The sequence below is a fragment of the Chionomys nivalis genome, chromosome 4 (genome assembly GCF_950005125.1).
Source record: "Chionomys nivalis chromosome 4, mChiNiv1.1, whole genome shotgun sequence".
NCBI classification, from domain to species: Eukaryota; Metazoa; Chordata; class Mammalia; order Rodentia; family Cricetidae; genus Chionomys; species Chionomys nivalis.
The window spans coordinates 54578060-54603236 of record NC_080089.1 but is presented as its reverse complement, the minus strand read 5'-3'; the positions used below and the strand labels follow the sequence as shown (position 1 = coordinate 54603236).

Here is a 25177-nt window from a genome sequence, read left to right as displayed (position 1 = left end):
TTGTATTGTAATCATATCAGTGGGGATGAGACATCCCACAATCATTATTCTCTGTATTTTGAGAAGCTATGTATCTGTTAATAGTTTTCATTTCTTGCAAAAAGCATCTTTGAGGAGTGAGAGCTACACTTACCTGTGAGTATAAGAGTAGTTATTTAGAAAACAGAGCTTGTATTGGGCTAGGAAACTGGCAGTAATAGATTCTCCTATTGTGGCCTGTATCCTCTCTAGTCACATGTAGTAGGCTAGGTTTACAGTACCAGGCATGTATTTCATCCTGTAGAGTATGTCTTAAGTCCAATTAGACATATGTTGGTTACCTCTAGGATAAAAGTTCCACTGTTACCATTATAAATAACATGTAGGTCCAGTCCTTGCTATTGTTGTCTCTTAGGCTTTATTGATGGATAGGACTACTGATTCCCCTTCTCCCTTGGCACTTGCATAGCACCTTCTGGTAGGTGCGAGCTAGTCCTCAAGGATGAGGCTTCTCGATCAGTTCTAGCTCAGTTCCCATCAAGTCCTGTTTCTTCAACAAGAGGGTTTTACCTTCAAATTCTGGGAGGTGACCGAGGGCAAAGGCAATAATCTATATTGTCTTTAGCTCTCCTGACCAGCAGCCGTAGAAGATGTTTCTGCTGAGTGGTGCTAGGAGTTTTCTTTCATATTTCAAGGATTTTGGATAAAGTATTATCACCCCAGGTGGAGTGACTTCTTCAAACTTTGTTTGTGTATGTACATGTACATATGCATTATATGCAATCTTAGGTAAACATACAACAGTATGATTTCCTTATGAGTTTTCAAATATCCTTGGTGTTATTAATCATTTTCATACCCCTATAATGCCTTCACCACTTTGCAGTTCAAACCTCTTCACTTTTCCCAGTTACCCCTTCAGAGCACCTGCCATTCCCCACAAAGAGCTCTCTCCCTACCCCCTTGGTCCCTTTTTACTTTACCAACTTCTTTGAGTCTCTGGATGCATTCTTTTATAATTATGTCACTGTGGTACTTTGTATTATATATAAGCTTCTTAATAACTGTATAATCATGTATTGTTCATAGCAGTTTTATTTAGATATAATTCACATTTTATACAATTCACCCATTTTAAGTGTACAATTTGTTCTTTTATTACTAGTCTAAACCATTATAATGCAACTTCTTTTGTATATATTGTTCAGATCCATTTTCTTGTAGTTTGAAGTGGACTCATTTTGTTTATGTTCATATATCTTACAGTTTTCTGGTATATTTTTACTATCAAGACAGTACTAACCACAGTCAATGAGTTCTTCTTATTTTCTGTGTTTGCATAGGGTTGAATTTTTAAAATCTAAAGTGTGTGTATGTTTCTATAGTGTTTTATAAGACTGAATTTTTTATCTTAATTGTGCATACATAATTTTACCAATGAAGTAAAGTTTTGGTGATTTGTACTTTTCAGTTTGATAATCTATTTCACCAAACTTGTTGAATTTTAGCACAAAGCTACTAAAAGTATCTGGGATTTATACTGCTTGTACTGACTTTTTGGAACCCATTCTCTTTGGAGGGATACCTTTCTTAGCCTAGATATAATAGGCCTTGGTCCTTCCTCAAAGCAATGTGCTTTACCCTCTCTGAGGAGTGGATAGGGTGGGGTGGGGAGGGGTGGGGTGGGATGGGGAGGAAAGTAGAGGGAATGGGAAGAGAGGAGAGAATGGGAGCTGGGATTGATATGTAAAATGGAAAAAGATAGGTTTTTAATTAAAAATCAAAAAAGAAAACAATAAAATTCAGGGTTTTATTCTGCCGCATAAGAGGTTGTCATTCCATCCCTACAAGTCAAAAGTTGAACAAATTCAGTAACTCATATCTATAACACATCATGACAGACCTCTATCCTCTAATTAGGCAGAGAGACAGACATAGATGGTTGCAACAATGACAGCAGAAATTCATGAACAAAAGATTCTGTGGGAAATATAATTTATGAAGATTGCATGTAGAAAGCCATAGAGTTAGAAATTCTGAGCAGAACCCCATTGTGGTGGCATTTATACTGCTTTTGAGGTTACCTTTTACAATGTGACTGTTTTCTCACAGTGAATATTAGAGAAAATTACCCTTCTGCTTCTAGCAAAAAGAAGGAAATGGAATTCCTTTTAAAAATGTGACACAGCCCTCTGTTGTTAAGTTCTGCTGTGAGGAGATTGTATGTAATTAGGGCCTAACCTTGCTGCGGTTTTATCACACTGACTGATACGAAAATAAGGAAAACACTCAAGTTTAACTGGCTGGAGGAATCCGTTGGAAAAAGAGTAAAAGTATCCAATATAGCTCCATGCAGCTTTGCATGTGGCAGAAGAGAAGTGCTCAGCTCCACCCAGTATATTAGTCATGTTCCTCCTAAGCAAGGGTGGAAAAGCTCGGAGACACCGTGTGTTTGCAGTTCACAGGCATGGGCTCATCAGTAACCCGAGATGTAATGATAGGACTGAAGAAGGCTTCCTCTATGTCCGCATTTTGCTACTAAATCATTAAAGCCTGACTAATAATAGGGTTTTTTTTTTTAATGTAATTCATCTTGTGTGACAATTTAGAAAAAATAGGCAAAGGAAAGGACAAAGACACTGGAGAGAGAAAGCATTAGAATCAGGCTGAGAATAGTAGAGGCTTGAAATGATAATATCATACTGGGAAATTAAAATAACCACATCTAGTAACTGAATTCTTAATGGAAAAAAACAGACATAATACAAGACAGATGGATAATTAAGTAGAAAAATGGAAATTCTAAAAATTGCTGAAAAGAAAAACAAGAGGTGAGAAGGTGGGACTCTGTCTCTACTTGCTATCGTGATTGTTGCCATACATAGTCTCTGTGATTTAGCTATTTTGAGACTCTGGAATTTATTAACATCTTCAACTTCCAGGAGAAAGATTTAGAGAATGAAGTGGGTTAATTTCTCTCAATTCGAACTTAATACACTAGCACTTAACCAAGATTAACTCTTAATCAATAGTAGGCAGCCATATACACATTCTAGTAGTTTGTAAATAGTTTGAGGATTCCAGGGTGAGCAAAAATAACTTTCTCCAATAAAGTCCTCTCTTCTGATTACTGAGTGATCAAACAGGTAGGAACAAAGGGTGCAGTCACTACAGCACATTGCCTGCCATCTGTTGAAAGCCTTTTCTACTCTGCCTAAAGTGTATAATCATGGATTTACAAGTAGCCTCAAGCACTTTCTTTCTCCATACACTTTGTCCTTCTAGAGAGCTAGACATGAAAGACTTGGTCCTCCAAAATATATCAGTATACATATATTTGTGTGTGTGTGTGTGTATATATATATATATATATGAAATATATAAATATATAATGTATAAGTAATACATATATAATCAGAAAGTGACTGCACTTGTCAAGGAAATGCTCAGGTTCAAGCAAGACTTCAAAAGATCTTAAGTCACACCAATCATGCTACAGAGACTGTACAAAAACATACCTAAAACAAATACTGTCAAAACAATAAATCTTATGCATGTATAAAATCTGACTTACTAAATTTTCATACTATTAGATTCAAACATCTAGTTTTCAACAACAAAGCACAGGGTATACAAAGAAACAAAAAAAAATCAAATGGAAATTCCACCCATAAAAGGAATTCCTGTCAAACATATGATGATTTGTCTAATATTAGGGGAAAAAAATAAAAACAACTGTCTTAAAAGTTTGAAGAATTAAAAGATAATGTGAGGTCATGAGTGTCGTGACTGAATAGAATGAAAATATGGGTAGAGACTTAGAAAGTCAGAAGGGAATAAGCTGACAAAAACAAGCCAAGATAAGAAAACAAAAAGCAAAGGACGTGACTAACAAGACAAAACAGCAGCCTATAGAATGAGGAAAAGAAACAAAACAAATAAACAAAAAAACCTACCTCACTGAAGAAATTCAGAATTAGGAGTGAGCAGACTGAAGTTGCAAACAACATAATAAAAAGTACAGAATTTGTTGACTAAGAAATAAGAATGAAGAAAATCTAGCATTTTGCAAAGCAAACGTGGCCATGTAGCAAATATATACATTCTGCAAGTTTAGCAAGAAAAGAAACTGAAAATCAGGCATAAAATATTTGAAGAAGTAATTGTCGTAACTATCACACACTTTATGGTAGATGTGAGTATAACATTCAAGAAGCTTAATACACTCTACAAAAGATGAACTCAAAGATATTCCCTAATGCCTTATCATCAAACTTAACAAAAGACAGAGGAGGACGCAACCATTCAAAACCCATCCCAAACTTTTTCAAAAAAAAAAAGAATGAAGAGCACTTTTTAACCAATTTTAACTAATATTACTCTCACACCAATAGCCAGGCAAAGACTCTATAACTAATCACTGATGTATTTTGTGAGCATTGATGTCATATCTAAAAGAAAATGCTATCAGGCCATATTGCCAGTGTATTTAAAGAACTTTACATCAAAACAATGACTTTTTCCCTTTCAATTAAAAGATAGAGCAAGGTATAAAATTTAGTATAATGTACCACAAAACTAAAAGAAAATTCTTGGCAAGATAGAATAAAATTTTCAAAAATCAGTAGAGTTACTGACCAAAATCTTAGAGGGCATATAATACATAGTGATGAATTACTGGGGGCATTCTCTTCCATATTATTTTGTTTTCTGTCAGTGTAACAAATACCTGAACTTAATTCTAGTTTCAAAGATTTTAGTTTGTTTCACACATTGGCCCTGTTATTTTAGGACTGTAGAAGTGTAATATATTATATACAGAAGCCTAGTGATCTCTTGGTGGCCAGAAGTTAGGAAGAGAGGAAGAGAAGATGCTAGTGTTCCAATATCCCCCTCTATAACACATCCCTAATGACCTAAGTGCCTTCCACTAGACAGCATGTCCTATAAACTCCACTAATTCCCAAGAGTGCTTAGGCCGGTGCATGTGCCTATACCTCTGTGGGACATTCATGATCCAAACTGTTGACACTTTTCAATACTAAAGAAAGATACGTTTATTGCTGTTATCTCATTTCAACATATTAACAGGGTTGAACAAGGAGGAGTGGATATAAAGATCATAAAAGTATATGATAATTTTGTATTCTTTTGTTTTCTTTTTATCTGTAGTCAAGAATTCTGTCTGCTAAACTGACTTTCATAAATGAAAGAGAAATACTATCTTACATATAAAAATTGAGTTTGCTTACCTTTGGGAAACTCTCCAGGGAGTCCTTCAGACTAAAATGGCTAAGGGGTCTATGTGGAAGAAGAGGCAGGAAGATAAGAGTCAGAGGTGCTTGACAACTCCAAGGAAGCAGTATCTTTTAGACACAACAGGGATCATAAACATATGAATTTACAGAGACTATGACAACATGCTTAAGAGTTGTACAAGTGCTGTGGGATAACCGTTTGGTATGCTATGACTATATGTTACTCTCATTGGTTGATAATAAAAACTACTTTGGCCAATGGCAAGGCATAATATAGCCTGATTCCCGCAGTTGTTAAGTCCCAAAGAAATCACACAGAGGTCTACATTAATCATAAACTGATTGGCCCATTAGCTCAGGCTTCTTATTAACTCTTATAACTTATATTAGCCCATTATTCTAGTATATGTTAGCCATATGGCAAAGTACCCTTTTTCAGCAAGGCAGTCACATCTTGCTTCTTCTGTGGTGGGCTCACAACTCCAGAGAGAGCTTCCTCCTTCCCAGAATTCTCCTGTTCTCATTGCTTGCCTCTACTTCCTGTCTGGCTGTCTCACCTATACTTCCTGCCCTGGCTACTGGCCAATCAGTATTTATTTAAAACATAATTGATAGAATACAGAATTGTCCCACACCACGTCTCTCTCTCTCTCTCTCTCTTTTTTTTTTAAACAAAGGAAAAAATCCATAGTCCATTTTTTGGGAATGTGGGTATAGTTTTCCAGGCTACTTCCTGCTGGTTGGGGGTGCTGATAATCTTTTGGGGACCTAAAGAAAATTTAGAATTATGATCAAGTCCTGACTGGAGTATCCTTTGAGTCTTGATCATCTCAGGCAGCAGTCTTGAATCTGTTCTGGATGTAGAATTCTGACATCTGGGCCGTCTGTTCCTACCGGAGATTTCTCAGGTGACCTTCCTTGATCAAACCTGATTTTTCTTAACTCAGAATGAATCCACAGCCTCTCATTTCCCATGGAAACAAAAGCAAAATCTCTTCTCCAAAGTAACGTACTTTTTGACTTCAATTTTGAACATTTATAAGCAAATATCTTTTAGCAGCTGTTGCTCCTTCCTCAGCATTCAAACAATTCAAAGAGAGCATAATAACATACAGTATCAAGATTCTCTGTGTATTTTTCATCTTTACGTGGCTTTATTTTAACCTTTATTTCTTTTATTTTTGCTTTTACTTTTTGAGACAGGTTCTCTGTATATCTTTGGCTGTCCTGGAACTCCCTCTTTAGACCAGGCTGTCTTTGAACTCACAGAGATCCACCTGCCTCTGCTTCCCAAGTGCTGGGATTAAAGGTGTATTACAATATACCAAACTACCTCTCTTTCTTCTTTTTATTTTAAGGACTTCAACCTTTTTCTTTACTCTCCCAAGCTTGCATATATTTTTAACACACTATAAAACATTTAGAGGTTTTCTTCATCTTTGAATCTCTCTTTATTGTATATCTTTTTCTGACCACGTGAGTTTTTAATTTGCTAAGATTGCTTAGGATGGGTAGGATTAAAGCTATGGCTTTGACGGCTGGATCCAGCCCATTCCTTAGCTTTCTAAGATTCTAGCCTTGTGGTGGAGGTACCAGCTGTAGCCATGTTTATTGCTACAACTCTATGGCGTTTCAAGGTCCCTGCCAGTAAGCAAACAGCATCAGTCTGATCACAAACCACACTCAAATACTCTGTAACAGGAACTCCTGCGTGAAAGATTCAGAGTTTCTGCTGGCAGGACAGTGCAGAAAGCCGCCATTTTAAAATGGCATGGCATTCATTCATTTTGTTTTATCTATCTATCTATCTATCTATCTATCTATCTATCTATCTATCTATCTATCTATCTATCTATCTATTTATTTTGGTACTGCTGAAAACCAAAAAGCATGCGGGCAGCTTTTCATCAACACTGTGTAAGTGTTTCTTGGCAAGACCTCTTAAAAGAGCTGCAAGGTTTTACAGCTAAAGCTGAGTCAGGAAGCCTCTCTTAAATGTGAGCACTTGCCTCTAGCAAGCAGAGGCCACCTGAGAAAATGCTGTTATCAGTAAGCCATGCTTAAATCTATTCTTTTCATCTAGAATTATTTCCCAAGTAATTTATGTGGATGCATTTGTCCACGTGGGTGCCATTTGTTGTTGAGGGTTTCTGTCCTGCCCAGTTCCCACAGTCGTTAAGTCCCAAAGAAATCACACAGAGGTCTACATTAATTATAAACTGATTGGCCTATTAGCTCAGGCTTCTTACTAACTCATAACTTATATCTGTTAGCCACATGGCTTGGTACCTTTTTTCAGCAAGGCATTCACATCTTGCTTCTTCTATGGCAGGCTCACAACTCCATAGAGAGCTTCCTCCTTCACAGAATTCTCCTGTTTTCATTGCCCTGCCTCTACTTCTGTCTGGTTGTCCTGCCTATACTTCCTGCCTGACTACTGTCCAATCAGCATTTATTTAAGACATAATTGACAGAACACAGAATTGTCCCACATCAGAAATGGGTTAAATTAGCATGTAAGAGTTAGCCAACAAGAAGCTAGAGCTAATGGACCAAGCAGTGATTTAATTAATACAGTTTCTTTGTGGTTATTTTGGGAGTCTGGGCAACTGGGAAATGAACAAGCAGCCTCCCTACAACACTTCTACATGTTGATACCCAGTTATGCAGCACCATTTATTGAATATGCTTTCTTTTTTCATTTTATATTTTTGGTTTCTTTGTCAAAAGTTAGATGTTTGTAGGTGTGTGGATTGATATCTGGGTCTTCGATTCAGTTACATTGGTCCTCCTGTCTGTTTTTATGCCAATACCAGGGTGTTTTCCTTGCTGTAGCTCTATAATAGAGTTTGAAGTCAGGAAATTATGCCTCTGGAAATTTCTTTATTGTACAGGATTGTTTTGGCTATCATAGGTTTTTTGCTTTTCCATATGAAGTTGAGTACTGTTCTTTCAAGGTCTGTGGAAATTTTTGCTGTGATTTTGATGGGCATTGCATTCAATCTGTAGATTGCTTTCAGTAAGATTTCCATTTTTACTGTGTTAATTTTACCTACCCAAGAAAATGGGAGATCTTTCCGTTTTCTGGTGTCTTCTTCAATTTCTTTTTTCAAAGATTTAACATTCTTTTCATACAGGTCTTTCACTTGTTTGGTTAGAGTTATCCCTGAGATATATACAGCAAGCCAACAGCCAACATCAAACTAAATGGAGAGAAACTCAAAGTGATCCCACTGAAATCAGGAACAAGACAAGGCTGTTCACTCTTTCCAAATCTATTCAATATAATGCTTGAAGTTCTAGCTAGAGCAATAAGAAAACAAAAGGAGATCAAGGGGATACAAATTGGAAAAGAAGAAGTCAAACTCTCACTATTTGTTGATGATATAATAGTATACATAAGTGACCCCAGTTATTCTACTAGGGAATTTCTACAACTCGTAAGCACCTTTAGTAATGTGATAGGATACAAGACTATCTAAAAAAAAATTCAGTAGCTCTCCTTTATACATATGATAAATGGGCTAAGAAAGTAAGCAAGCAGAGAAACATCACCCTTCACAATAGACTATGTATTTCTTATGGTACATAGAAAGTTAGCCACCTCAACTCTTCTTTTGTAATCATATAGTCTTTCAGATTAAATCACCATGATTATTTATTCAGAAGTGTTCTTATTGAATCAGATCTGTATCTTCTGGGGAATGTGTGTTTTCATTCTCTCAGGATAGCATTGATGTCATTTGAGGAAGGGATTTTAAAAACGAACCAATTTGTCACATTAACAGCATGATACTGCACTGAAAAAGGAACAAAAGAATTATTATATAATTGGCTATGAAATAACTAATAATGGTAAATCGCCTTTTCTCTTTAGGGCTAAAGAATATGAGAGTTTAGTGGAAACCAAAAATTCTGGCTCCGATTCACCTTATAAAGCAAAGTAAGTATTTTATCCCATATTTTATTTGTTTCTCCCTGGTTTCTGCCTTTAAAAGAATTGTTTCTGAACAATCATACTGTTGCTGAGGAAATTGGGATTCCCTTTAGGGTTCTTAGTTTTGTTAATAAAACAAATTTACAAATGGCTTCAAACAGATTCTTGAAAATGATTTTATTAGAATATGATTAGAAACACAAGTTAAAAAGAGCAGAAATGATGCAGTGTCTGCTCCCAGTATAATGAAAGTGTCCCCCAAAAATAGGCATCCTAAAGGTAATTGAAAAATTCACAAATGCTTGCAGATAAAAATAGGGAGATTAAATAACAAATGGCTCAGCTGTGATGTCTAAGAAGAAATTTTTAATTCTTTTGAAATAAATGGAAACTTAAATAATGCAACCGTATCTGTGGGGTGCAGTGAAAGGGCTAGGAGGGAACTAATAGTACCAGATGAACATGGGGAAAGAAAGTCTAAACTGAGTTCTCTGTACTCCTACCTTCAGACACTATAAAGAAGAAGAGTGAGCTTAAACAGAAGAAAGTAAATTCTTGGAATTGGAAGAAGTAGTTTTCAGTGAAAACTGAAATAGATTCTCATTGGAGGGAGGAGAGAATCCATCAGCTGGTGCTTTTTAAAGATGAAATTGTAATTTGTCTCCAGGTCCATATCCTTTGTGTAGTAGGTCCAAGTACCTCTGCTGCACCCACTGTTTCCTCTTGTTGATCTGATGCCTGGAGATCGACAGGAGAATACTACACCCTGGGAATCAGATATGTATTGGTGATTCAGATGGAGGAATATAGTGTACCAGTGGAGTGCCAATCACTAATGTTAGTCACTCTGTAGAATAGGGTGAAAACAGCTGGCAAGCTGTTCAGGCTGTGGGTGATAATGTAGTCACTCCTATTTCAGTAGCAAACAGTCACAAGTATATTTTAAAAACAGAAAATTTCAGAAAGAGAAACTGAGGGAGAGAAAGATTATTCAGTACTTGCAGCTATCCAAGCTGTAGGGAGTAGATACCGAGACAAAAGAAACAAACCAAGAGCCTCAAAAATGTATATTGTAATTTCAGCTATGAACTAATAATCTAAACCAAATTGAAACCAGAAAATTTAGTGAGCAGAATGAGAAAAGAGAGATCTTCAGGCTGTATAATGACAGAAGAGACAAAGATAAGAGTGAGCAGTACCAAGAAATCAGCATTCACCTCATTACCAAGCTGATTTCCTGTTCAAAACACAGATGTCCCGAAGTCTGTGTAGCAAAATAATTGAAATTATAATAACATAATTTTCCAAACAGAGAAAAACTGAGGACTATATAGGTTAGCTGCAGAGTTTTACAGGATCTTCAAAGATGAACTAGCACTATTCCATGAAATAAAATAGGAGCAATTCCAGACTTGGATAAAGATACAATAACTCAGATTTAAAACATCAACAAATTTAATTAATATGCACAGATGTAAAAATCTTCCAAAAAGTACTTATAAACCAAGTTTATTAACACATTAAAAATCATAGATCATGATCAGTGTTGACTGAGTTTTCTCTATCCTGCCCAGTTCCCATAGTCATTAAGTCCCAAAGAAATCACACAGAGTTCTACATTAACTATAAACTGATTGGCCCCTTAGCTTCTTTTAACTCTTATAACTTATATTAAGCCATTATTCTTGTCCATGTTAGCCACATGGCTTGGTACCTTTTTTGGTGAAGCAGTTACATCTTGCTTGCTCTGTAGCTGGGTCAGGAGTGCAGACAAAGCTTTCTTCTTTCCAGAATTCTCCTGTTCTCATTGACCCACCTCTACTTCCTGACTGGTTGTCCTGCCTATACTTCCTGCCTGGCTACTGGCCAATCAGCATTTATTCAAAATATAATTGACAGAATACAGACCATTGTCCCATTACCAGATCAACTTGAATTCCTTACAGTAATTTAAGGATGGTTCAACATATGTGGCATGATAAACATAATATATAAGCATAATAATGGACAATAGTCAGTTATCATGTTAAAAGATGGAGAAAAAGCTTTTCACAAAATCCAACTTTCTGTCTTGATAAAGGCCCTCAAGAAACAAGGAGTAGGATAATACCTCAATACATTAAATGCTCTGTGTGGCGGACCTGTAGCTGAAGTTGTACTCATGGTGAAAAGAAAACATTTTCTCTTAAGTCAGCATCCACTATCACTTTTCTTTTTGAAGATGTAGGGGGCAGGAGGAGAAGATCAGGAGGAATTCTTAGCTGTTAATAAAAAGGTATGAAAAATAAATAAGAGGGATACAAAAAAGAAACCAAATTCCCCTGTTTGCAAGTGATACAATCCTATCATTGAAAGCCCCTAAAAATAGTACCAGAAAATTCTTAGATGTTCTAAACACTTGAAGGACACAAAATGAGCTTACAGATTGGTAACTTTTCTATATACCAATAACTAACTCACAGTAATCTTTAAAATATTAAACACCTAGTCATAAACTTAACCAGACATTAAAGACCTCCATAGAGGAACCTATCAGGCACTGAAAAATGAGACTGAAGAAGACACTGGAATATGCAGACACCTCTCTTGTTCATGGTTTGACATACTGTTGTTAAAATTGCCATGTTATTGAATCAGTATACAAATCTAATGCAATCTCAGTTAAAATACCACAGAAGTAGAACAACATTCTAAATTTCATATGGAAACAACAAAGACCTTGAATAGCGATATAAATCCTGAACTATAAACCCTGTTGGATGTATCACAACACCTGCTTTCATACTATATTAACAAAACCACCATGGTCCAGGAATAAAAGCACACATATAGACTATTGAATAGCATTGTTGATCCTGAAGTAAGCCTAAAGAACTATTCATTCTTCTCTAAGATACCCAAAAAAGACATAGGCAAGGAAGTCTATCTAGCTCAGAGTGCTAGGAAAACAGGCTATTGAGATGTGAAGACTAATCCTAGATTCCTACCCCTCCTACCCCAGTACAAAAATCAATTAAAAATGTGTGGAGTAAACCAAAATTCAAAATCCTACTTTAACACAATGACAGAAATTTGAAATTGCTATAAGAAAACATTGGGAATCCCTTCTAGATAATAGGAGAGGCAATGATTGTCCAAATAGAATTTTACTATCTCAGAGAATAAGATCAAGAATTAACAAATGAGATTTCTTGAAATTAAAAGGAAAACTTCTGCAAAGGAAACAATAAAGATAGCCTACAAAATATAAGAAATTCGTTACCAACTTTGTATTTGATAGGATTTATTTCTAGAAGACCAAATAATCCAATCAACAAAAATGGACAGTAGACCTGAGCAGATGCTTTTCAACATAGAAAAGTACACCTAACCAATATATATATGATACTTTACAGTATCTTCATCTATTTTGTATTGGCAAAATTATACTGAGATTCTCTCCTTGTTGGAATGGCTGTCACCAAAAAAGTAAAAATAAAAAAAATAATATGTAGGAAAAAAGAAACACTTATTCAATATATATGGGAAGTAAATGAGTCTAGCCAATTTGAAACTCATTATGAAGGCTTCTCAGAGAACTAAGATAGACATTTGACATGATTACCTATACCAGTCAAGTTGTTTGGAGGATTGCTCTATCCTCATCATTGTCATGGTGCAGTTCATCATAGCCATGCTGTGGCATCACTTAGCATCAACTCAGCTGACATCTTTAAAACTCTGATATAAAAAAAAAAAACTATGTTATAAACAATGGTGAGTTTTATTCAGCCATGAAGGATTAAACAGTGGTGCTGGTAGTAAAGTTAATGAAACTAAAGCTCTTTGTTTTAAATGTTTCTTTTGTGGAATCTAGTGTGTAAAAATATGGAAGGGAAAGGATACAGAATAAAGCCAGACTGAAAGAGATAGAGAGACAGAGTAGGCAAAGTCAGAGAGAAGCCATGTAGCCACCAGAGGAGAAAGACTCGAGCTGCCAGTTGGAACCTTGCTGGTAGGCCATCATCCTCATGGTAAAATATAAAATAATAGAAATAGGTTAATTTAAGATATAAGAGCTAGCTAGCAATACACTTAAGTGATTGACCAAACAGTGATTTAAATAATATAGTTTCTGTGTGTGGTTATTTCAAATCTGGGCAGCAAGGAACAAACAAGCAGCCTCTGACTACAAATTGGCGCACCAGTGTGGGACTGACTACATCCATATAAAACCTGAGAAAGCTTGGAAAGGAATTCTAGACACAAAAGAACAGAGTTAAGCATGACTTCTTGGTAGCAGCATTTTATCCGGTGGGCTCTGTTTGCTAGAAACAAGCAGAGACACAATTCTTTTAAGAGAAGGCTTTCTGACTCAGTAGTGGCAGCAACAACTGCTTGGCTCCTTTTTAGAAGGTTTCCTGGTTTTGGCTAGTTGCACGAAAAACTCTGACTCTTTCAAGAGGTCTGGCTACAGAGCATTTAAATGGGATTTGTGAACAGAGTGCTACAACTTGCTTACTGGCAACACAGACCTGCTGTGACCCAACCCTGGATCTGGTCCACAGAGAATTTGGCTCTCAAAGGCAATGAACATGCATGCCTCTGCCATGTTGGACTGAGTGGAGGCCACAGGCAGTGCTTCGGAGTTGATCCTAGGTTTAGTAGGACTTTTTGTATTATTTCTTTGTTTAGGTAGCCTTACCTGAACTGGAGCTCACCTCATGAACCATACTGCAGTGAACTTAACAATGATTCTCTTGTTTCTGAATGCTGAGATATGGGCATGCATCATAATGCTTAGTTCAGAGATTTTCATTGTTGATCTTTTCCAAAAGTTACTTTTGCATGTGTTAGAAGCTAGGTATGGTGGCACATACCTTTAATCTGAGCACTCTGGAGGCAGAGGTAGGCAGATCTCATGAAATACCTGATCTACATAGTGAGTTCTAGACCAGCCACAGATACAATAAGACCCTATGTCAAAAAAAAGAAAAAAAGCTAATTTTTTTCATGTGCTTCTAAATTTTTTGGTATTTTCTTAAATAATATCTATGAATTTTAATTTTTGTTTTAATTCAAGTTACTTAAAAAATAATTTAAAATAGTTAATAAGTATAAAGTTTTTACTAATAGTTTTAGTTAATTATAATTTGTATATCATTAATTGATTGCCAACTTTAAAGTTTGGATTTTCCTTTCTTGTATGCAACCAACATTATAACTATCCTTGTTTGAAAAGTATATTACTGCTTACTGATTACAAAGTAGTTTCTAATATAGTCATACAGGCAGATACTTTCTGTATGTTCTTTAATATTAACATTGTGAAAAATTTCAAAAGTTCTAAACACCTTGGAAAATTATATAAGTTTTATACATCCTCCAACTATTTAGTTTATTTGACATATTTGTCTTTGCATTCTTTTTTATCAGTTCATCAGATTTTGAGGCACAATTTTTGCTGGTACCACTGAGTCAGGAAGCTTTCTCTTAGAGGAGCCGCATCTCTGCTTGTTGACAGCAAACAGAGCCTATCTAATAATAAAAAATAAAAAAAGTTGCCCTTGGCTCCAATTTTTGTGGGTCTAGAATCCCTCCTTTTTTTAAATGCTTTATTAGGCTTATGTGTATGCATTTTACAGAACGTTCAGGTGCCATTATGTAGGCAGAGACTGCTTGTTTGTTCCCCAGCCGTCCAGACCTGAAATAATCACACAGAAACTTTATTAATTAAAACACTGCTTGGTCTATTAGCTTATGCCTATTCCTGGTTAACTCTTATATCTTAAATTAACCCATTTCTATTATTTTATATTTTACCATGAGGCTTGTGGTTTACCCATAACAGTGCACATATGTCTTTCTCCTCTGGCAGCTACATGGCTTTTCTCCAGCTCTGCCTTCTTTTCTCTTTTATCTGCTTAGAATTCCCACCTTGCTCTATTTTGCTAAACCATTGGCCATAACAGCTTTATTCAATAACCAATAAAAGCAACACATATATAGAAGGACTTCCCACATCAGTAATATCTTTTAGTTTTATGGTTTTGCATTATATAAGCAGTGATGAATTTTAAATTTATTTCTTTAATCCAGACTGATCTCCCAAACTCCATGTTTCCAGCTTAGTTAGCATTTGACTTTGATGTCTGTATACCTGAACCCTTTACATAAACATGTATGAAGTGAAACTTTTAGTATTATTCCTCATAATCTTGCTCATTTTAGGCAATGACAAATATGTCTTGAAAATGGAAGCTAAAACCCTATTTTTCAGTCTTTTTTTTTCTCATTTTTTTAATTCTTTTTTAATTAAAATTTCCAACTGCTCCCCATTTCCCATTTCCCTCCCCCTCCTCCCACATATTGCCCCCTCCCTCCGCTCCCCTCCCCCATCCCCACTCCTCTTCTCCTCCCCCCAGTCCATTCCCCCTCCCTCTCGATACTGAAGAGCAGTCCAAATTCCCTGCCCTACAGGAAGACCAAGGTCCTCCCACTTCTATCTAGGTCCAGGAAGGTGAGCATCCAAACAGGCTAAGCTCCCACAAAGCCAGTTCATGTATTAGGATCGAAACCTCGTGCCATTGTCCTTGGCTTCTCATCAGCCTTCATTGGCCGCCATGTTCAAAGAGTCCAGTTTCAACCCATGCTTATTCAGTCCCAGTCCAGCTGGCCTTGGAGAGCTCCCAATAGATCAGTTCCACTGTCACAGTGGGTGGGTGCACGCCTCGTGGTCCTGATTTCTTTGCTCATGTTCTCCCTCCTTCTGCTCCTCATTTGGACCTTAAGAGCTCAGACCGTTGCTCCAAATTGGGTCTCTGTCTCTCTCTTGATCCATCGCCAGATGAAAGTTCCCGTGCCATTCTCCTTGGCCTCTCGTCAGCTCTCATTGTCCGCCACATTCCGAGAGTCCGGTTTTATCCCATGTTTTTTTCAGTAGCAGTCCAGCTGGCCTTGGTGAGCTCCCAATAGATCGGCCCCACTGTCTCAGTGGTTGGGTGCACCCCTCATGGTCCTGACTTCCTTGTTCATGTTCTCTCTCCTTCTGCTCCTCATTATAACCTTGGGAGTTCAGTCCGGTGCTCCAGTGTGGGTCTCTGTCTTTATCTCCATCCATCGCTAGATGAAGGTTCTATGGCGATATGCAAGATATTCATCAGTATGATTATAGGATAGGTTCATTTCAGGTTCCCTATCCTCAGGTGCCCCAATGAACTAACTGGGGACATTGCCCTGGGCATCTGGTAGCCATTCCAAGTTCAAGTCTCTTGCCAACCCTTAGGTGGCTCCCTTAACTAAGGTATGAGTTTCCGTGCTCCCCTATCCAACCTTCCTTTATCCCCAATCACCCCGATTCCCCCAGTTCCCCTCATCCTCTCCTTCACACTTTTCTCTCCCCATCACCCCTCATCCCCATCCCACCCAACCCCAAGATTCCAATTTTTGCCCATCAATCTTGTCTATTTCCCATAGCTGGGAGGATATCTATATGTTTTTCCTTGGGTTTACCCTCTTGTTTAGCTTCTTTAGGATCACAAATTATAGACTCAGTGGCCCCTGTCCATGGCTAGAAACCAATTATGAGTGAGTACATCCCATGATCTTCTTTTTGGGTCTGGGTTACCTCACTCAGGATCGTATTTTCTATTTCCATCCATTTGCATGCAAAATTCGAGAAGTCACTGTTTTTTACCGCAGAGTAGTACTCTAATGTGTATATATTCCACACTTTCTTCATCCATTCTTCCATTGAAGGGCATCACAGTCTTTTTAAAATTCATTATCAGATTGCCTTTCCCTTCAAAATCTAACCACTGTTCACTACTTCCATGATATCTACTCCTGCTAAAGATGTCTTAAGCTTTTTTACACATGACTTCTTTCACTAGAGGAATTTTTATATCAAATGCTTACATATGATAAATCATAAAGAACTTTAATTTAAAACAATTCTTTGATATACATATTATTTTATCATGTTTAAAGCTGAAAGCGTTTTAATCAATGAAATAGAGTTTCTTTTTACATAAAGAATTAAACCATAGCTGAATATTTGATGCTTAAGGGCATAGAGCACCTTTAACTATTTCCAGAGTAGACTGATGTTTTCTTTTTTAATTCTTAATCCTGAGACTACCACTTTAGTTAAATAAGTGTCATAAAATGGCAAGAGTATATGTCAGGTCTTTTCACAAAATGTTGGAAATTTTGTCCTAATCTAAGTATAAAACTCATTTTACATTTTTTTTTGTGAAACTCAATTTAACAACTCAAACAGCAGTATTGAAAACCAAACATTGTAGCTCAATAAACTGCAAATATGCTTTAACTTGATACTTTAATGGTGAGGAATGACATTTGCAAATTGCATATTTTTCATAATTAAAGCATTATATGAGAGCATTCAACTATATGTGTAAAAACACTGCATTTCATAATCTAGACTAGTCTTTAATCTGTGCCAATGTTTTTAATGTAATATTCTAGTTGGTTTTATGGGGTATGACAGCATGTGCAATGCAAAGTGTATATATTGTTTGCTCAGAACCAAGGCTGCAGTGAAGTTACATCTTTCTAAGTGGATAAGCACATCTCATATTTATTATCCATCTAATTTTGAATTAATTTTCAGTCTTTGCATTCAAAAGCCTTTTACCGTTGCCAATCTTTCTTTTCTGCATGGACTTGGAACCCAAGGCTTTTGAAGATGGCCTGTAGCTTAAGCTGTTTTCGTTCCTCAGCTGAATTGCTCTGGTAGCCCCTTAGTAGCAAAGCCTCTGTGCTCTTCATAGCAGTCCATTCCCCACATGGCAACCAGCGGGAATGGCAGCAGCTGACTTTAAAATATTTTCAATATTCATATCAAAATTAAAGGAACAAAATTCTTTTAATTATTGCTTTTACATGATTGTTTATCTTAAAGACCTGTAGACAACTGCCCACATTTTCTTTTCTTAACAACTACTAGAATACTTTTTGCTCAATATTTCTGTAAACTAAAATTTTGTCTTTTACAAAAATAAATATTTGTAATAAAACTGAAAGTGAATAAACTTCAGGCAATCAGAATAACACATTAAATAAGATCTAAAAATGAGTACTAAATTTGAATTTTCTTTAGAATTAAAATTAACCAATTCCCTGAAGGAAAATAATATGTATAAAATGGCTATAGTTCATCTAAATTTTTGATGTTAAAAGGTTAGATAATGAGGAAATATGTATTCCAAAGTTTATTTTTTGTACCTGTAACAGTTTTAGTAGTATTGCTCCTCTTAGTCTAGTGTATCTGTGTATGAGGTAAAGATGTTGCAGGCGCAAATCCTTGTTCTTCCCAGTAGTCCTTATTTATAAACAGTGATCTACAGTTGTCTTCATTCCTTTACCTATTTTGAACTGGATTAATATAATGGGAGGTTCTTTGAATCAGTTTTCATCATTTTCTCGTTTGAGAATTTCATACATGCATGCTGTATTTTGATCAAATCCATACCTCACCCTTCCATTTCTGTCACTGTTGCCTCTCACCACTTGTCCTTCTCAACTTTATAAATGTATGTGCTTATTGTTTTCAACTGAGTCCTCTCAGTACTGCCATGTGTCCATGGGTGTAGGGCCATCTACTGGAACATGGGGCCACATCCCTTAAGGAAACTGACTCCCTCTCCCAGCAATCATCAGTTACCAATGTCTCTTCAATTAGGAATAGAAATTCATCACCCCCTCTGTGGTAGTTTGAATGAGAATGACCACAATAAACTCAAATATTTAAATACTTGGTCCCCAGGTGGTGGAAGTATTTGAGAAGGATTAGGAGGTGTGGCCTTGTTGAAGAAGGCGTGTCACTAGACTGGGCTCTGAGGTTTCAAAAGCCTCTACCATTTGATTAGTTCACTCTCCTGTCCCATGTGTGTGGATCACACGTGCATTTTCAGTTAATATTTCATTGCCCTGTCTGTCTACCTGCCTGCCTGCCATGATGGGCATGTACTAACCCTTTAGAACTGTGAACTGCTGTGAGTTCTTGTGTGCAATAACCCTATTGTGCCTGGAAAATATGTTTGCTGTTGTCATGTACTCTCTCTGGCTCTTAAAATCCTTCTACCTGACCTTTCTGGATTTTCCCTGAGCTTTGGGTTGGGAAAAGAATTTTGTTTCCTTAGTTTTGTTATGGAGATTGAAGGCTTTGCTTTTTATTTTTTATTTTTTTAAGTATGCTGCTGTCACTTCTGCTGGTTGCCCTGTGAAGAAGATACTGGTGTGAGGAGTTGTGACCTAGTTGTCCCATTTAGAGTTCATTACCCTATAGTCTCTTAGTCTCTTCATGATGACAAATACTTATGGGTTTCTGTTTTGGTTGTTATCTATTATAAAAGGAACTTCTCTGACAAGTGTTAATTGGTGCACTAATTTATGGGTACAAAGATAAATACTTAGGCAGTTTAATATGATGTCCATTTAGCATAATAATAACAATGACTTCTCTCCTTGGGTTTATGACATCGTGGACCATGGGATCTTGGCCAAGGTAAAAGTACCAGACACAGTTTTCATCTTAGAGACTAGAACTCTTTAACTTAGTGTTACCCAGAGAAATGGAGGTCTCAGTCTTGAATAAAGGAGGTTGATAGGCTAAAAATCATGAACCCATATGAATTTACAAGGTGTTTTAACTTTTTAAAACTTTAAATGTTATTCATTTTTGTATGTGTGCTCACATTTTTATACATATCAGAGAGAGAGAGAGAGAGAGAGAGAGAGAGAGAGAGAGACTTCCTAGATTTTGTCTGTTAAAGAGACTTAGAAACAGTGACTGAATGGCAGTTTTGCTCATTAGTACTCACTGATTTAGGGCCTGAAAGATCATTTCTCATAAAAAGACAAAAGGGTAAGTTGAATTGGGAGATTTCACATCTGAATACATTGCCACACATGCAAAGATGGTGTTAAAGACTGCTGTTGTACTTACTACTAAAGAACCCGGGCATCAGCTTGAAGAGTCTTCTTACCAAAGATGGGGCAGTTAGAATTTCGCAAAGGATGATTGTACTGATTGATTGAAACATAGCAAACAAGTGAAAGTCATAAGTTTATAACATCCTACAAAGTTGATTATTTTTGAAGATAATAAAATTAATAAAGGAAAAGAATCAGACATTCTTCCTGCCTTTCCTATGTGAATTTGGTAACTAAATAGTACAAGTAAAATAATTTTCTTTAGAATTAGTCTTACTTATAAGTAAAAATGATACTTTTCTCTCACGCTCTTGTTTATTGTCCTTCTTTTAAAAGAAAGACAGTACTTTATCCATTATTTAAGCAGCCACCTCACGGGTATCAGCACTTGAGTAATATGGAATGGAGACTTTGATATGGAATAGGGCAATGAGGCCTGCTAAGGCGAATATAATAAGAATGAGTGGGGCTTCTCTTTGGAAAGTCCTCTTGAGGAATGGGGAGTTGGGGTGGGAAGCAGTGTCAAAACTCAAATATGTGAGGGGCATCAAAGATCCCCCAATGGGCTTTTATTAAAGCTCAAGTGTGGACAATGGCAAATATACAGTAACATAGACAACATGTGACTAAATATATAAATATATTAAGGGTGGCAGAAGACAATTTGCTAGTTACTAAAGGGAGCAGTTAATATAGGCAAGGAAGAATAGCAAAATTCTGTAGTAATGAATTAGATCGGAAAAATGTGTGTTTTCTAATATATATGGATAAGCATAGATGTATATACATAAATGGTATGCATACATTCCCTAGCTCGTCCCATTAAGGAGATACCTAGTTGTAGAATAGTTGATAATATTAGGTACATCTACCCATCTAAGTGTGTGGTTTGCACTGTTCTTTAAAAAAGAACATGGTGTAGTTTTTTTCATGACAAGGCACCAGCAGCAAAATGAGAGCTACATTAATAGTTTAGGAAAGTGGCAATAGTAGAGTCTCCTTTAGGTTCCAACCTCACCAGCAATGGGTAGTTGGGTAAATTTACTGTGCCAGGTATGAATTCCCTCCTATTGAGCAGATCTTAAATCTAGTTAAGTGACAGTTGGTTATCTCCAGGACGTAAGTGCTACTATTTCACTTTTTGGACTCCCTTGACCTTCTGGTCATTGTGGTTCCTAGTTGTTAATAGGGATAGGTGTGCTGACTGCTTTTCTCTCTTCGCAGCGTCTATGGCTCCTTCTGATACTATGAGAACTAATCTTAGGGAAAAGGCTCCAAGATCATAACCAGATTGATCATTCATAGTATCCAAAATTTATGGTCTCTTCAGCAATAGGGTCTTAACTTTCTTTTTCTGGAAAGCGCCAAATGGCAATAGCAACAACCTGCATTGTCTTGGGAGAGTCTCTTATCCTCTTCTGACCAACAATTCAAAAAGAGATTTCCCATACCTGTCACTGAAGCTTTTTAGATAGTCTCTGGTTGGCGGGGGGTGTGGGTGTTATTACTCCAAGTGGTATAAATTCAATGTATATTGTATAATATGTACTTATATATTACATGTACATTTAAGTATACAAAATGATATGATTCCATAGAGATTGTTCTGTATTTACATCAGCCAGTGACAAATTTGAACATAAAGTTGTTAGAATTTGTTCATATTATAAGAATAAAACTATTTACATGACAGATACTCCTCACATAATAGACAAGGAATTACTTTCTCCACTTTTGCTTTTTACTAGAAAAAAAAACTTACTGAAAGTAACCCCAATAACAATTTCTGTGGTTAAAGCTGCATTCTCTAAGCTGCTTTTGTCCTTAGACTTTAGGAAAGATACAGATTCCAGCTTGACTCCTGCAATGCTCTATAATTATTGATACTAACCATCAAAATTTGATGTTTCGTTTTTCTTGAAAGGGGCTATATTGTCTGTGGTGCTTGAGTGGTGGCAGGGAATGACACTTGGGTTTAGCTCATGTTACTAAAGTACCCCCTTGATTTGGCATTCTTCCTTGAAGGTGGGTTCATATGAACCACAGATTGATTTAACTCAGTGAAATATAAGCTTCTTTCATTCTGTGAATTAAAATGGTCCTTGAACTTCCCTAAGTACTTCTGGTTTCCAGTAGAATGGAAGCATTCTCAGTAAGAATACTGCCAGCTTCTGTTATTATGCCTGGATATTCAGTTACATACTGTGCAGACTTTATTCAACCAAAAGTCAAAGTAGCTACTTATCCATCGCACTGTGAAGTTTGCTGCTGGTGCTTTTCTACATGGTAGAACCAGTAGGTAGTGTCAGATGGGAGTCTCTTTCATACTTGAAATGAAGGGAAAGGATGCTGGTATTGTTTTAGATTTTGTATTCCTCTTTCCCTTTTGTTGGATTTATACTGTTTGTTAAGGTTCAGTAATGGTAGCTGATTAAGACAATTCATTGTCTGTAATAGGAATGGTACTCGTACAATCTCTTATTAAAAGAGTCTGGGGAAGAGGCAGAGTGAGGGAGTAAGGAGAAGGCAGGGGAGTGGGGGGAGAGAGAGATCTAGCTTTTAAGATAAAGAAACCATATTATAGAAAAGTTAAATAACACCCCTAGGGGTAATATATAGTATGACAGTGCTGGCTCCAGATTTCAGGCATGCATACTTTGGTTTTTAGAGTTTATAGTCTTTTTTTGACTTACTGAAGTAGACTTCATATAGATAGATGAAACTTAAACTTTAGTCTATTGCTGCCTTTTGAGCTGTAGTTGCTATTGTATGCTTTGACATTTTTTTAAAAAAATTACATGAATAAAGTAAAATTGTATTCTATGAAATTACTCATATGTGAACCAGGCTTCCCTATTTAAGTTGACTAATGTCACATGGCAGTTGGAGATCAAATGTTTGAGTCCCAGTAGTACATTTTGCCAGATGATTGGCCTTAAGGCAGCCACTGGAGTTCCTCTTAAGAGAGTCCCAGGACAGAGCAGGGTGGTCCCATAGCTGAGATTTTCAAGTAAAAGGGCAAATAGCAGCAGACAGACAGTGCCATCAAATCTGGTGCTCACAACATCCAGGAAAAAAAAACTGAGTAGTCACCTAGAGTTCCTGAGTTTCCTGTGGCTTAACATCTGCCTTCATGTTCCCACTGTATGCATTTTTATATCAGGATAAATAATAGTCACACCTTTGGAAATGGCTTTCTCTCTAGCTGTTCTTGAATACATGAGGTTTTAAATACTTGTTGTCTTTCCCTCTCTGGTGCAGAGATAGGCCAACCTGACCCAGACCAGGCTTTAGGAAAATACTTGGCATAAATATAATTGTTTCTGAAGTTGCAGGGGGGAACTACCCCACTTTTAGAACAAGCTTCTCTGATAACTCAGATGACACACAACAACTGAACAATATAATGTAAATTACATCTGCTTCTGTACTGCCTAATTCAGTAGCTTCTAGTCACACACACAATACCACTAAACTATTAAAATTCTATACACCTTAGGGTTCAGTGCTTAGGATTCTCCATGTGCTTAATAACCACTTGAAGCTAACAATTACCAATTTTGTTATACAAATAAAAAACATATATGTCATTGTAGAAAGCTCTTCATGGGAGAAGCACATGTTAAACAGCTAGTTAAGAACTTAATTTGCTTGAGATAAGTACATTAAAGAAATATCCATAGTATAGAAAGTGACTTCTGTGCTAAAGATAGAGAAGAGTGGAGAAGGCATTTCAGAAGGAAATGAAGAGCCTTTTCAAAGACACTAAGACAGGAAGAAAAGGAATTGAGATCCAGAAGGACCTCATGCATTGCAGTTTGTGTAGAGGGTTCAGCTCTACTGATGAAGAGGGGAGCTTCCTAGGGTAAAATAGGGGAAACAAGAAGAGATGGGTGACTAGAGATAATGAGGCTTATTTTTTTTCTACTAGCCTCTGTTCTTTTTATGAAATATAAACTCATAAAAGCAAATGAGAGAAAAAGAAAGGCTTACATTCTGAAAAGAGTAGAATGGTGTGAACCAAGTATGTGGAGGCTGGGGGATTAGCAGACTGAGAAATTCAGTGAGAGTGTGAATCTTTGGCATCAAGAGTGATGAGTGGAAAAGGCTCATTGGTGTTTTTATTGAGTCAGTTAAATAAATTAATGTATTAAAGGAATTGAGAACATTGACTAGACTATAGTAGAAGCTTAATAAACATTATTACCATTGCTGGGGCTTGTCTAATGTCAGTAACAAATGAAACAGCAGAGGGAATGTCTAATAAATTTTTAAGAATCTGTTTATAGTTATGTCGTGTGGAACCTACCATACTTGAAATGTTTGAAGTCAGAGAAGAGAAGGAAAATAGACTTTATATCTGAGAGACTGGTGTGGGAGGTTCTTCTGTCCATGTGTTGCTTTTATTGGTTAATGAATAAAGAAACATCCTTGGCCTGTTGATAGGGCAGAACTTAGGTAGGCAGGGAAAACTGGAGTGAATGCTGGAAGAGGGCGGAGTCAGAGAGTTGCCATGGATCCTCCACCAGAGTCAGACTTGCCGAAACTTTGCTGGTAAGCCACTGTCACGTGGCGATACACAGATTAATGGAGATGGATTAAATTAATATGTAAGAGTTAGCCAATAAGAAGCTAGAGCTAATGGGCCAAGCAATGATTTATATAATATGGTTTCTGTGTGATTATTTTGGGTTTAAGCTAGCTGGGCGGCCAGGAAGAATAAGCGACCCTCCTACAACAGGAGACAATCTGGCGATCATCGACTGCTCAGGCAAATAAGCAGGAAAGAAGGATGGGCTGAGAAGCAAAGCAAAGGGAGGGCTATCATGAGATGTTAGTCTCAGCTCCCTCTCTAAGGAATCTTGCAATCTAGAAAATGTATGGCACTCCTAGACACAAAGCAAATGAATACTCTTGTTCTGGTAATACCAAACCGCCTCTAAAGTGAACCAGGGGAAGATCAGTATTGTGGGAATTTGCAGCACTTTTGAGCCAAACAGGAGGATTTGGATCAGAATGTGAAGCCTTCTTGGGTTCTTTACTCATGTTCCAGATCATCACCCTG

General features: G+C 36.8%; 1 protein-coding gene across 2 annotated transcripts in view; it reads left to right on the top strand.

Annotated features, from left to right (window-relative positions):
• Scaper (S-phase cyclin A associated protein in the ER) overlaps nucleotides 1-25177 on the top strand; it is a 372041-nt gene that overhangs the window by 155260 nt on the left and 191604 nt on the right. For both annotated transcript variants that reach the window (XM_057767374.1, XM_057767371.1), the window contains exon 22: nucleotides 9115-9180. In XM_057767374.1, coding sequence (XP_057623357.1) covers nucleotides 9115-9180 — 66 coding nt within the window. The remainder of the gene's footprint in view (nucleotides 1-9114; nucleotides 9181-25177) is intronic.